General features: G+C 48.8%; 1 protein-coding gene across 1 annotated transcript in view; it reads right to left on the bottom strand.

Moving 5' to 3' along the window:
- Positions 1 to 211: 211 nt before the first annotated feature.
- The window catches only part of RASGEF1C (RasGEF domain family member 1C), an 88,025-nt gene continuing 73,507 nt past the window's right edge, over positions 212 to 14,729 (bottom strand). The window contains exons 11-14 of the mRNA XM_043585313.1: positions 10,310 to 10,405; positions 8,350 to 8,473; positions 1,387 to 1,459; positions 212 to 910 (exon numbers count right to left, since the gene is read on the bottom strand). Coding sequence (XP_043441248.1) covers positions 886 to 910; positions 1,387 to 1,459; positions 8,350 to 8,473; positions 10,310 to 10,405 — 318 coding nt within the window. The 3' untranslated portion in view covers positions 212 to 885. The remainder of the gene's footprint in view (positions 911 to 1,386; positions 1,460 to 8,349; positions 8,474 to 10,309; positions 10,406 to 14,729) is intronic.

Genomic DNA, 14,729 nt, shown 5'->3' with positions numbered 1-14,729 from the left:
CTCACCCCCACCCTCCAGCCCTCATAAAAGAAGTGTCTGGTCACATGTAGGGCTGTTGGGTGTCCATTCACCAGGCCCTGTCAGTGCAACATGGGGTCTACAGAGTGGAAATGGCCACCGCATCCCCAGGCCCGAGCTGGGAAACTGCCCTTCATCCTGCCAGAAGTTTATGCCAGACCCACGAGTGAAAAGCACAGTGTAGACGTGGATATGCAGGGTGTATGAACATGTTTATACCAACTCTAGAGTTTACAATGTACTGTACATGTTGTCATTTTTGTGACTCAAATCTGTCCCATGACCTGTGTCACAGCTGTCACCGGAAAGCTATCCCCTGATACCAGCAGGATCCAGAAAGGGAGTGAATTGGGCTGCAGAAACCAGCCCATCTTGGGGCCAGGGGAGGGGGACAGGGTAGGGTCCATCAGCAGAATGGCAGGGGCCAGCGGCGTGGTGCCTGCTGGAGATGTAGAGGCTCCCAGGCCACCTGGTGACAGACTGGGGGTCAGCCCCTGTGGCACTCATCACCCAATGAGAGGGACACTACAGTCACCCAGCCCTCTGGGGGTCGTGCCGTGTCCTTGCCGAGGTCACAGTAATGTGACCCCCACCATCCTGAAGGCAGGGCCCCTGAGGCACGTGCCACCCACATGTCAGGAGGCCCCTGGGCTGCCGGGGCCGAAGTTCCACAAAAGGTGGAGGAAGGTCTCCTGTGCCGTGTGGTCGCTGGGGCGGGCGCCAGGCCGTGGGGTCACGGTTTGCAAAGCAGGGAAGCACCAACACCTCCAGTTTCTGCTGGGCCGGCTGAGGCAGGGCTGCGGAAGGCTTCTGCTGACTTCCTCCCCTCCTCCTCCTCCACCTCCTCCTCCTCCTGCTCAGCGCTTCTCACGTCTTCCCCAAAATAGAAGATCTGCAGATTTAAACATGCCCAGGGTAGTGATTATACTTCCCTCCAGCCAGTCCCCTGCAAGGCAGGTGACTCCCACCCCAGAGGGGCTCTGTACAACCCTCTTGGCTTAGTCCTCAGAGCCCACTGCTGCAGGCTTGGTCTGACCTCCGCTGGGCCGTGTTAATAGGCTGAACGAGCAGGAGGTGGTGTCTCACTTTCTGGCATAAGAATATGGACTGGGGTTTCCTGGACCTGGACACACATCCTGAAGCCCTGCAGGGCCAGCCTCTGGCCATGGCGGTGGGGGTGGGGGTGGGTTGCAATCCTAACCTCCCTCCCACCCAGTGCATGAGTCCCACCCCCACCCCTAAGAGCCTGGCTTGTCCTGCCCCCTCCCCACGGACCTGGGTATCCACGAAGCCCCTCGGCCCTGGCCTGGCCCCAAGCACCCACCTTCTCCCCCATGCCAGTCTTTACTCCCGTCTTCACAGACTCACCTTAGAGATTTCCACCTCTCTTTTTCTGTTTGGTTCTCTGGGCTCTCACTTTCATAAGAAGCCAAATAAAGACCTGGTCAGAAAACGAGGTAAAATCACACAGTTATGGCCTATGATAATAGCCTGCCCTATACCCAGAGTCTGACCTGCTTTTTATTCTTAAATTAAACGTGTTGGGAGGTACACATGCAGTTGTATGTGCTAATTAGTACAGAGAGGTCGGTGTACCCTTTCCCTAGTTTCTCCCAGTGGTAACCATTTGCAAAACTATAGCACAGGACCACCACCAGCATGTTGACAGTTTGCAAAACACCCTCATCACCACCAGAATCCCTCATGCTGCCCTTTTAAGGCCCACCTGCTTCCCTTTCTTAATCCCTGGCCACTACTAATAGGTTCTCCATGCCCAGATTTTTGTCATTTCAAGAATGTGATATAGGGACACCTGGGTGGCTCAGTCAGTTAAGCATCCAACTCTGGATTTCCACTCAGGTCACGATCTTGTGGTTTGTGAGATCAAGCCCCATGTGGGGTGCTATGCTGACAGCACAGAGCCTGCTTGGGATTCTCTCTCCCTCTCTCCCTCTCTCTGCCCTTCTCTCACTCTTGCTGTCTCTCAAAATAAACACATAATTTTAAAAGAAGAATGTGATATAAATCGAATCAGTATGTAACATATGGGATGGTCTCTTTTCACTCTGAGTGATTCTCCGCGTTTCATCCAAGCTGTAGTATGAATCAATACTTAATTCCTTTTTCTTGCTGAAGACTATTCCGTGGCATGGATATACCACAGTGTGTTTAGCCACTCACACACTGAAGGACATCTGCATTGCTTCCAGTGTTTCTCTAGAACTATTTATGCTGCTGTAATTATTGGAGTGCGGGTTTTTTGTGTGAACATGAGTATTCGTTTCTCTGGGATAAATAAATGCCCAAGAGCACATTTACTGAGTCAGACAGTCGGTGCAAATTTAGTTTTATAAGAAACTCTTTGTCTAGTTCTACATCCTGAAGATTTCCTGTTACTTTTATTCTTCCTAAAAGCTATACAGTTTTACATTTTACATTTGAGTCTGTGATTCATTCTGAGTTAATTTTTCATAAAAGGTGTAAGGATAAGGTCAAAGTTCATTTTTTGGCTTATGGATGCTCAGATGCCCCTGTTCCATTTGTTGCAAGGGCTCACTTTCCTCCGCTCAATTGCTTTTACTCCATTCTCAAAAATCCCTGGGGACAGTGGGGTGTCTGGATGGCTCAGTCAGTGGAGCGTCTGACTTCGGCTTGGGTCACGATCTTGTGGTTCGTGAGTTGCAGCCCTGCATCTGGCTTGCTGCTGTCAGCTCAGAGACCGCTTTGGATCTTCTGTCCCTCTTGCTCTCTACCCCTCCCCATGCACATGCTCTCTCTCTTAAAATTGAATAAACATTTGAAAAAAGTCACTGGGCATTTGTGTGGGTCTATTCTTAGGTTCTCTATTCTGTCCCATTGATCCACGTATCTGTCTTACCAATACCACACTGTCTTGATTACTGTAGCTGTATAATATCAGCTTTAATATTGGGTAGAGTAATCCCTCCCATTTTATTCTTTTTTTTCAAAATTGTTTCAGCTATTCTAGTTTCTATGGCTTCCCATATACATTTCATTTAAAAAATTTTTAAAAAATATTTATTTTTGAGACAGAGACAAAGTGTGAGTGGGGGAGGAGCAGAGAGAGAGGGAAACAGAATCCAAAGCAGGCTCCAGGCTCTGAGCTGTCAGCACAGAGCCCAACATGGGGCTCGAACTCATGAACCATGAGATCATGACCTGAGCTGAAGTTGGATGCTCAACTGACTGAGCCACCCAGGCTCACCCCCATATACAATTATCTTAGAATAATTGTATCTTTGTCTGCAAAAAAAAAAAAAAAAACCACTGTCTTTTGATGGGAAAATCCTGGATTTTGATAGGAAATGCATTAAATCTGTACTTAAATTTGGGGAGAATTGGTATCATTGCTATGCTGAGTCTTCCAATTCATGCATGTCATGTCCCTCCATTTATTTAGACCTTCTCTGATTTCTTTCATTAGCATCGTGTAGATTTTGGCATGCAAATCTTGGATATGTTTTGTTAGATTTATACCTAAGTATTTAATGTTTTTGAGGGATTATACTGAGTGATGGTATTGTATTTTTAATTTCAGTGTCCACATATTCATTGTTAGCACGCAGAAATATGATAGATTTTTGTGTCTTTATCTTGTATTCTGCAACTTGTGCTGAACCCACTTAGTTCTAGGAGTTTTGGAGATTCTTTGGGATTTTTTACATTTTTTAATAAATAAGGACAGTGTTAATTCATCCTTTCTGATCTGTCTTTATTTTCTTTTCTTGCGTTATTGCATGAACTAGATCTCCATTACTATCTTGAACAAAAGTGGTGAGAGTATATATCCTTGCCTTATTACTGATCTTAGTGAGAAAGCAGTGTTTCACCATTAAAAATGATGTTAGTGGAAAGGTTTTTGTAGGTGCAATTTATCAGATTGATAAATTCCCCTCGATTCTTATTTTTCTGAGAGTTTTTCCCATGCATGGGTGTAGAAATCTGTCAAATGAATTTTCTCTATCAGTTGATATAATCAAGTCATTTTTCTCTTAGTCTGTTAATATGGTAGATGACACTGATTGATTTTCAAATATTGAATAGTATTGTATCTCTGGAATAAACTCACTTGGTCATGATATCTAACTATTTTTCAATATTGCCAAATTCTATTTGCTAATATTTTGTTAAGGAATTTTTGCATCTATATTCACAAGGGATCTTAGTCTTTACTTTCTTTATTTTACTACCTTTATCTGGTTTTGGTGTCAGGGTAATACTGGCTTCGTAAAATGAGCTGGGAAGTTCCGTCCTCTTCTATTTTTTTTTTTATGTTTATTTATTTTTGGGAGAGAGAGAGAGAGAGAGAGAGAGTGAGCAGGCAAGGGGTAGAGAGAGGGAGACACGGAATCCGAAGCAGGCTCCACGCTCCAAACTGTCAGCACAGAGCCCAACACAGGGCTCGAACCCATGCACTATGAGATCATGACCTGAACTGAAGTTGGATGCTTAACTGACTGAGCCACCCAGGTGCCCTGTCCTCTTCTATTTTTTGAAAACGATTGTGTAGAATCCATATTAAGTCTTCCTTAAAAGTTTAATAGAATTCTCTGGTATAACTGTCTGAGCCTAGAGATTTCATTTTTGGGATGTTTTAAAATTACAAATGCAATTTCCTTAATGGTTATAGGGCTATTCAAATGATCTATTTTGTGTTGAGTTTGTGGCAGTTTATGCTATTTAAGGAATTGGTCCATTTCATCTAACTGGCCAAATTAATGGGTCTAGAGTTGTTCACAGTATTTTCTTATTAGCCTTTCAATGATGACAGAGGCTATAGTGACATCTTCCATTTCATTCTAGATATTAGCATTTTCTGTCTTCTCTTTTTCTTTAAGAGGTTCTTTGCTGGAGAATGGCAATGTTACAGTTCTTTTCAAAGGACCAACTTCCTGTGGGTTACTTGAACAGTTTTTAGAATTCCATTTTGATTTATGTACAGTAAATTCCTGAAGGATATTTTCACTGGATATAGAATTCTGGGTTGGCAGCTATTTTCTTTCAGCACGTGAAAAATATGCCACTGCCTCTGGCCACCATGATTTCTGATGAGTACTCTAGTCATCCAAATTGTTTTGCCCTCATAGGTAAAGTGTCATTTCTTTCTCAGTGTTTTCAAAATTTGTGTCTTTTTATTTGGTGCTCAGAAATGTGACTATGATGTATCTTGGTATGGGTTTCTTTGGGTTGATCCTTTTTGGGATTCACTTGGCCTCTTGAATCTGTAGGTTTCTATCTTTTCCAAATCTGGGAACTTTCCAGCCATTACTTCTTGGATTATTTTTTCAACCCTGTCCATTTTGTTCCCTTCCTTCCCAGACTCTGATGACAAGAGTGTTAGATCTTTTGTTATAGTCCCACAGGTCCCTGACACTCTGCTGTTCAGATTGTTTAATTTCTATTGTTCCATCTTCCAGCTCATCGATTCTTTGCTTTGTCTTCTCCATTCTGCTGTTGAGACCATCTACTCAGTTTTTTATTTTAGTTATTGTATTTTTCAATTCTATAATTTCTACTTGGCTCCCTTTTATATCTTCTGTTTCTTTGCTGATACTTTCTATACTGTCACCTGTTTCAGAGAGCCTCAAGGCTGGCTGTATTGCTAGGCAGGTCTTGCCAGAGGAAGCCTGGAGCTGAGTGCTGGGCAGGATTCTGTCAGAGGCTGTGACTAACCCAGTTGGGGCTCAATACAGCTTATGTCCCTTCTCTTGCTTTCTCCAGTTATTATTATTATTATTATTTTTTTTGGTGGGGGGAAGGAGAGGATGAAACAAGGGTCACTGGAAGGAGCTCCTTTCTTTCTTGATTTGTTTTTTAAAGTTTATGTATTTATTTTCAGAGAGAGAGAGATAAATAGAGAGACAGAGTGAGAGTGAGCAAGAGAGAGAGAGACAGAGTGCAAGTGGGGGAAGGCAAGAGAGAGGGAAAGAGAGAGAGAGAGAGAGAGAGAGAGAGAGACAGAGTGCAAGTGGGGGAAGGCAAGAGAGAGGTAAAGAGAGAGAGAGAGAGAGAGGGAGAATCCTAAGCAGGCTCCATGCTGTCAGTGCAGAGCCCAACACGGGGCTCAATCCCATGAACCGTGAGATCATTACCTGAGCTGAAATCCAGAGTTGGATGCTTAACTGACTGAATCACCCAGGTGCCTTGGAAGGTGCTCCTTTCTAAGGGCACTTCAGAAGGGCTAAGTTTTTTTGCTGTATGTTCATGGCTGAATCACTGTCTCACACACAGCAGGTTGTCTAGAGATACCATTGGCTGAAGGAGTGAATGAAATGCCCTTCTCTTGGGACACTTGGGTGGCTTAGTCGGTTAAGCGTCCAACTCTTGATTTCAGCTCAGGTCGTGATCGCACAGTTATGAGATGGAGCCCCACAATGGGCTTTACACTGGGCATGGAGCCTACTTAAGATTCTCTCTCCCTCTGCCCCTCCCCTGTTCATGCTCTCTCTCAAAAAAAAAAAAAAAAAAAAGAGAAAGAGAGAGAGAAGAGAAATGCCCTTCTCTCACTCCTCTCCCTGCCCCCAGGCTCTCCCACCCCTTTCTTAATATGCTTTTGACACATTACTGCACAAGTTCTATTGGTTAATGACAACAGTTATCACAGTAACTAGTAGGTTAAATAATGGCCCCCAGAGATATCCAGATCCTACTCCCCGGGACATGTGAATATGTTAGCTTCCGTGGCCAAAAGGGACTCAGCAGATGAGATTAAGTTAAGGATATGGAGATGAGGGGATTATCCTGGATTATCCAGCAGGGCCCTAAATGACACTGCAAGTGTCCTTCTAAGAGCGAGACAGAGGAGACTTGACCACAAGAGAGAAGATGATGTGATGGTGGAAGCAGAGGTTCAAATGATGTGCTTTGAAGATGGAGGAAGGGGGTCATGTGCCAAGGAATATGGGTGGCCACTAGAAGTCATAACAGGCCAGGGAACAGTCTTCCCCTCAGAGCCTCCAGAAATAACCAGCTCTGTTGACACCATGATTTCAGCCCAGTGGAACTGACTTTGGACTCTAAGAGAATAAATCAATGTTGCTTTGAGCCACTAAGCTAGATGCAGCAGGTGAGGCTTAGAGAGGGTGAGGCACCTGCCTAGAGTCACACAGCTTGCTGGGGTGGGAACAGCCCAGGCTGGCTTATCCATCAGGCAGCTGAACTTCTTGTTGCAGGTAGGGATTGCTGTTTCAGGTGAACACTCCCCTCCCCCCAACCCACCCCCAAAAGTTAATGGTTCCAAAACATAACATATAAAATGGCAAACTTGAAAGTATTAACAATTAAAAGCAAAATCATTAAAAACTCCTTTCTCCTAAGTTTTTGTTTTTGGCAGAACATGTTCTCCCAGGCACGGGTGTGGGTCCCTTTATAAAATGCTTGCTGTGGGGACGCCTGGGTGGCTCAGTTGGTTAAGCATCTGACTTCAGCTCAGGTCATGATCTTGTGGTTTGTGGGTTCAAGCCCCGCATTGGGCTCTGTACTGACAGCTCAGAGCCTGGAACCTACTTCAGATTCTCTACCTCTCTCTCTCTCTGCCCCTCCCCTGCTCACACTCTGTCTCTCTATCTCTCAAAAATAAATAAACATTAAAAAAATTTTTTTAAATGCTTGTTGTGCTCAGTGGGGACCTCCTGGGGTAGGTTGAGGGTCTTGGATCCAGGAAGCAGCTGACCATGGGGCCACATTGCCTCCCCTGAGATGATCAACTCAGGACCAAATGGCCACTTGCTTCCAGCACTTTCTCTTCCTGGAGTATGCTTGCTTAGAAAATTCACAGCAAATTTGTCACATTTGATAAATGATCAGATGGGAATGCTGATTTACTGGAGGGCACAGACATTAATGGCACTCTGGAGAAAAGATGCCTCAGCACACACACACACACACACACACACACACACAGAGGCATGCACGCACTCACACAAACATGCACACACCCCCAGCTGTGGAAAGACCCATGGGGAGCCCAGGGCTCTGCCTTCCCTATGTGAGCACAGGGAGGGTAGTTCTCACCATCTTGCTTATTTTACCAATGAAGGAAGTGGGTGGGACTGATGGTTTCAATTTATGATGCCCAGCAGCAGCCATACTGTGTCCAAGGGGAAGCCTGGCCCTGGGGACCCTGGAGGTCCCCAGCCTGCAGCTCCTCAGGCCCTGACTAGTGCTCAGCCTTCTCTGCTCCCTTTCACATCCAGCAAACATGGGCGTGATGCGTCCTGCTCGCAGCAGGGGCCCCATATGGAGATGTGACTAGGAGACCACCCCAGAGTCCCAGAGCTGGGGGTGACAGAGGCCATAGGGTCACCTTACCATCCTCGCTGAAGATAGGGGCGGTGTGCAGGTAGTGGGTGATGCTGGGGTCTTGCTCAAAGGGACATTCCACTTGTTTCCACGTGATGAACTCTCCAACCTGCTTGGCCAGCTCCAGAAATTTCTGCCAGGGTCATTGAAACACAAATGGGAGCCCCTTACCCCGCCTCCACCCCTCAGTGCCTGGAGGTCACCTGTGAGAGCGGGCCAGTCTCACTCATCTGTCCCTGGGGGCCCACTCCTGGGCAGGGCAAGGCAGAGCACTGGGCAGTAAATGACAGACCCCCCATTAGGAAACCTGGGTGTTCGCCACATCTCTTCATTCCCTCTGTGGAATCTGGGGAGAGAGAGCATCTAGGGCCAGGTCATCGGCAGGCAGCACATCCAGCAAGAGGCGAGTATTACTCTAGTTTCATTCTTTTTCATGATTATGCCTGTGTTTGTTTATCTAGAGAATAATGCAAATAAATTTAAATAAATGTATTTAAGGAAGATTTAAGTGGATCCACTTAAAGCAGAATTTTATTTAAGTAAAATTTAAATACATTTATTTAAATTAAAAAAACATCTGTGCTGACTTAAAGAAGGCTTTTAAATAAACTGCCAGCATAAAGTCATGACTGGGTGGGAATGACCCTCTATGGCATCTTTCATCAGTCCTGGTGGCTGGCTCCAGCCCCCACTACCCCTGCCCCAAATCTGGGGCCTCAGAAACACTTTACAGTCTTGCCTTTCCTCCCTTGGTGTCAGGTCTGAGGACCAGTTTAAGAAGAGTGCAATACAGGGCTTTCCACAGCTGGTATGTGTGGGGTCTTCTGGAAAGTGTGATCTTGGGCTCCCGGACCCCTCTGTTAATTTAACCCAAGGCCAGCCTCCTCCATGTCACTTCCAGTCCGGACTGTCCTGGGGATGGGGCGCCCAGGCTCCCTGCTGGACTGGACTTCTCCCTGTTACACAGGTTTTCAGGGCTAACCAGGCCTGCAGGCAGCACAAGAAAGTCTGCCGGGGAGTCTGTGTGAGGCCCCAGAGCAGAGGCAGCTCCAGGCCAGAGGGCCCAGGCGTTGGGTGGCGGACCCACCAGCAGGGGATGCTGTCCCTACAGAGCCCTTGGTGGGCTCTGTGCCAAAGCCCTGTTTTAGAGAGGGAGAGACTGGGGCTCAGATAGCGCAGGGGCCAGCCCAGGACTGACTGTCCCTTGGTGTTGGAGGCTGGGTGGGGCCAGCACGAGTGTGGGCCAGCGTTCCTAGGGAGAAGAGTCTCCTCCTTCCTGCAGATTCGGGGGTTGTCACTGCTGTATGGCTGGCTTTGTCTGTCTGACTCAGTGACCACTTGCTGTCACTGCCCAGGGCTCTCAGGGCTCCTCGGCCTCAGCTCCTACCATGCCTAGCCCACCAGCCACTCCAAGATATGTGTGCTGGGTGGTCCCATGTGTGTGTGGGGAGGGTCAGCCTGCCGTTGCTTCTAAGGAGCTCAGGGACTGGAGAGCTGTGACCAAGGAATGCCCAGTCCACTGAGTATGGCCTGGACCACCCTCTGTCTGGGAGGTCAAGGGGAGCTTCCTGGAGGAGGGGGACACTTGAGCTGATGGCAGTGAGTGTCTGCAGAGGGAGTAGAAATCTTTCCTTCTCTGCCCATACTGCTTGCCCACCTCCTCCTGTGCTCAGGGAGGCCTTCCCTGACACATGCCCTGTGCCCTGTGCGGGTCACAGCACCTCACCCATTGTCACTGTGGGTCCATGGGGCTTTCTCACAGCCTTGTGCTCTTCGAGGGCTGAAAATGAGTCTGCCTCACCTGTGGTGGGCAGTGGGGGATCAGTGCCTGCATGACCTTCAGTCTCCTGTGGAAGGGGTGGGGTGGGGAGACCCTGATAATCCCGCCGTGATGTCTTGTGAACCGTCCCCCATTCGTCTGGTGCCCCTGTCCTGGGGGCTTTGATTGTTGGGGGCCCCTGGACTCTACCTCAAAGTTGACATGTCCATTGGGGAGGCGGTTGGCACAGCCCTCGTTCAGGAAGTAGATGTCTTTGATGAGCAGGCTGAAGAAGGGAATGACGATCTGGAAGAGAGAGGGTGCAGGTCAGCCCTCAGTCGGCAGGAAGCACAGGCCCCTTTACCCTAGCACCCGACTCTTTCTCCCCAGGCCCCATCAGACTCCAGTGCTGACTGAGCGCCTACTGTATACGGCACCCCCCCCCCCCCACCGCCTCCCCGTGTTGGGGCTGAATGAAAGATGCATGGTCTCTATGTCCTTTTAACATTTCTTCCACTCTCTGCTGGGAGAGGCTGGTGGCGGTTCCCCTCGACCCTCCACCATCCAGGGATCTGCAGACCACCTGGTTCAAGTGTGCCAGGAGGACTTCAGGTGCATGCAGAGCCCACCATGAGATATGTATGGAAAGTGAGTCACCTGTTGTGAAATTCTGCAGCCTACTTTTTAAAATATATATTTCATGATTTGTCATTTTATGCCTTTCTTGATGCCTGAAGGAACAGACTTTGGAGCCCGGCCTGAGTAGGGCGGGGGTCTCTGCGTATCTCTGCCTGGATGTCTCATTTCTCCCTCCCTGCTCTGCACATGCCAACTCCTGGCCCCTAGGGAAGGGACACCCACTGCTGACAGCTCTGGCGACCTGAGGGGAGCTGGCTGGGTGCACGCTGCTGCGGTGGGTTGGACTGTGTCCCCCCAAAAGATATATTTGAGTCCTAAACCCTGGTGCCTGTGAATGGGACCTAATTTGGAGATAGTCTTTGCAGATGGAATCGAGTTAAGAGGAGGTCATACCGGATAGAATGAGCTCTCCTCCAGTGACTGATGTCCTTGTGAAAAGAGGGAAATTTGGACACACACAGGAAGGAGAGCCATGTGAAGACAGAAGCAGAGATGGGAGTGATTTGGCCACTGGCCAAGGAACACCCAGGGCCATCAGAAGCTGGGAAAGGCAAAGAAGGATGCCCCCTTTGGAGGGAGCACGACCCAGACTACCTTGATTTTGGCATCTGGCCTCTAGAATGGGGAGACAATACATTTCTGTTGTTCTTTTCTTTTTATAATTTTTTAATGTTTATAAATTTATATATAACATTTATAAATGTTTATGTTTTTGAGAAAGAGAGACAGACCGTGAGTGGGGAAGGTACAGAGACAGACGGAGACAGAATCCGAAGCAGGCTCCAGGCTCTGAGCTGTCAGCACAGAGCCCAACGCGGGGCTGGAACTCATGAGCCGTGAGATCCTGACCTGAACCGAAGTTGGACACCCAACCAACTAAGCCACTCAGGTGCCCCTGTTCTTTTTTCATTTTTAAGTAGGCTTCACACCCAGTGCGGAGCCCAACACAAGGGCTTGAACTCATTACCCCAAAATCAAGACCTGAGCTGAGATCAAGTCAGATGCTTAACCGACTGCGCCACCCAGGCGCCTCAACATTTCTGTTGTTCTAAGCCAGTTCCCAGGGAACTAACACACCTGCTGTGCCCTCAGGCTCCAGAGCTGGGCATGTGTTGCCAGTCCAGCCAGGAGCGGCCTTCAGCCCATCACCCTTGGGACCAGGCGCCAGGACCTGACATTTCTGGCTAACCCCTTATCTAAGTTGATAAAGGCTTTGAGATCAGGACCTGGGTATGACCACTCTGCACAGTACAGATGCATGGATGGCTCAGTGGGTCAAGGAAGATGGGAAACTGAGGCCCACACAGTGGCAGGGCCTGGCCCAAGGTCACCCAAGCGAGTGAATGCTGAGGCTGGGACCAGAGCCAGATTTAGCAGGGAGATGAATTGCCTGGTTTGTCCAGGGCTGAGGGGTTACATGAGATACAGTTTCAGTGCTAAAAGTGGAGCCATCCCAGGGAAACTGGGACAAACTGGTCACCTTAGATTTATGTCAACTCCTCAGACATTTGCTCAGGTCTTCACTGTGGTAGGTGCTGGGGCTTGGAGAAGAGTGAGGGTGTGTCAGACACATCCAGTGTAGTGGAGCCTTTTCCCTGAAGTCTTTGCTACCTATAGGCTGGGTTTAATTCCCATTTGGGCCCCTAAAGAGCCCTCCACTCATGCCCTTGTCACAGGGGCATTGGTGGCTGGCCTGAGTGCTCCATTGTGCCAAGCTATACATGCATGGGGATCAAGATTCATCTCAGCAAGTTCCGAGATGCAGGGTTCTATTACCCTAACTTACAGACAAGGAAGTCGAGACCCAGAGAGGTTAAACAACTCATACAAGCTCACACAGCAGTAAGTAGCAGAGGAAGGACTAGCCCCTGTCCTGCCTGCTTTCTCACGGTGCCAGGAGGGAGAGCAGTCTCTGTGCATCTCCCTACGCCCACCACAGTGCTGAGCCCCAGGCCCAGGGTTGGGGCATGATGGCTGCGTTGGGTTGTAATGTGCCTGAAATGTTCCAGGACAGGGAGGGGATTAAGGTCAGTGGTCCTCGGGGACTCAGTGCAGGCTTCCTAGAGGGTGGACATTGGAACTGGTCCTCAAAGAGGCAGCATTTTCTGAGAACTTCTCACCATTTCTGCCTGCCCACATGGGCTCAGGCTACCATCCTATCAGGCTTTAGCATCCTGGCCGGTCTTCCTGCCCCCATGGGTTGACTGCAACCCACTGATGTTGTTTTCTGGAGCTAAGCGGTGGCAATAGGGGGTCAGCCAAAGAATCCTGTGTGGAGTGGGCCCCATCACAGAGATGGGGAGAAAGAGGGGCAGATAGGAACTAGCTATAGATAAGAAGAAAGCATAGAATGTCATGACCACTGAGACCTCCTGGCCTCAAAATTTCAGCTGTAGCAGTGAGGAACTGCGAGAGCATCAGCAAATATCCTTCTTTCCTTCCTTCCTTCCTTCCTTCTATCTGTCCTTCCATCCATCCAACTATTCATCCATCCATCTTCCAGTCTCCTATCCATTTATGAAGCACCTTCTGTGGGCCCAGCCGATGATCCATATCTCTTTGGACGTTAGAGGAGAATGCAGCAAAATGAAAGGCACAGCTCTGTAAATCACCCACCTCGAGCCCCCGTACCCCAGAGCTGGAAGGGGGCTCAGAATGCAGAAACGGGACATCACAGTCCACCCCACAGCCACCTGGTGAGCACGGATGGAAGAAAAATAGTGCAGAGTGCCAGTGCCATAATTGACATCTTGGACCAAAGGTGGCAGCCAACTCTATCTGCCCCCTACTCCACAGTCCCACTCCTGGGCCACAGGCGAGGACCTCTGTGACTGCCACACAGCACCTGAGCTCTGGGAATAAGACGAGGCCTGGTGGTGCGCTGGAGAGGCTGACTCCTGGTTTTGCCACCCACTTGCTGTGAGACTGGACAAGCGAGGTCTCCTTTCTGAGACTCAGTCTTCTAATCTGGGAAATGGCACTGCTAGAATCCACCTGGTAATTAGTCATCAGAATTGAATGGAAGGGAGAGACAGAGTCAAGTAGTCCTCACGTGGTAGGTGTTCAGTGAAGCAAGGTCTCTGTCCCTGCCACTCTGGTTTTGCAGCTTCCTGGCTCCTGGGGGACAGGCTCACTTGCCCGGGATTTTGAGGTTCTGTCTCACTGAATGCTGCTCCCTGGCATCAGCCCTCCTCAGACCCAGAGCTGCTGAAGGGCTCACAGCCTGAATAGGAAAGGCCAGCTGGATAGGACATAGCCATCAGTGGGGCCAGGGTCTGTGAACACCCACCCCCACCCCTGGGTGGGGGGTGGAGGGCTGGGAGGGCCGGCTGGGTGGCACAAACGTGCAGGTCTTGGCCTGCTCCCCAGACTTAAAACCCTGGTAGCCATCTCATCTAATTCCACAGGGACTTTGAATTTCAAGAACAGCAACTTGTTCTCAAACTGGAAACAGACCTCCACAAACACGGCAGAGACCTAATTCTGCCAATATTCCTGCCAGGAGATCAGGCAGAAAAGGTCTTGGTGTTTCTTCCCCATGGATATGATAACTCTAATCATCGGGCTGGTGACAGGTTTTAAGCCAGAGGTTCCCTGCAATCCCAGGGCCCAGTTTCTTATATTGGAGGCCACCAGGAGAATTTGGGAGACAAATACAATTGATCAGGGTCAGCGAGGCCCCCAAATGCAAATGTATAAGAACAGAGTCTGTGAAAAGGCAGTTCTAGTGAGCGAGAAGCTTGGTTCAGTCATTGCCAAAACCGTGAATGTGATCTGAAGCTATATCAATGAAGGTATTGCGTTTAGAGTAAGGAGGTGTAAGACCCTATGTACTTGTAAACAATTTGATCAGAAACAGAAGGGACTCTGACAAGTCACACTCTTCAGGGACCAAAGAGATCCAAGTGGGGAGTGGACTGGAGACCGAGTATGGCGGGGCAGACCTGGGTTGTTGACTTAGGAGGGAGGGGAAGGGGACCCGGGGGCGCCG

Source organism: Prionailurus bengalensis, chromosome A1, assembly GCF_016509475.1.
Source record: "Prionailurus bengalensis isolate Pbe53 chromosome A1, Fcat_Pben_1.1_paternal_pri, whole genome shotgun sequence".
NCBI lineage: Eukaryota > Metazoa > Chordata > Mammalia > Carnivora > Felidae > Prionailurus > Prionailurus bengalensis.
The sequence above is the reverse complement of the archived record's forward strand: the minus strand, read 5'-3'. Positions and strand labels throughout refer to the sequence as shown.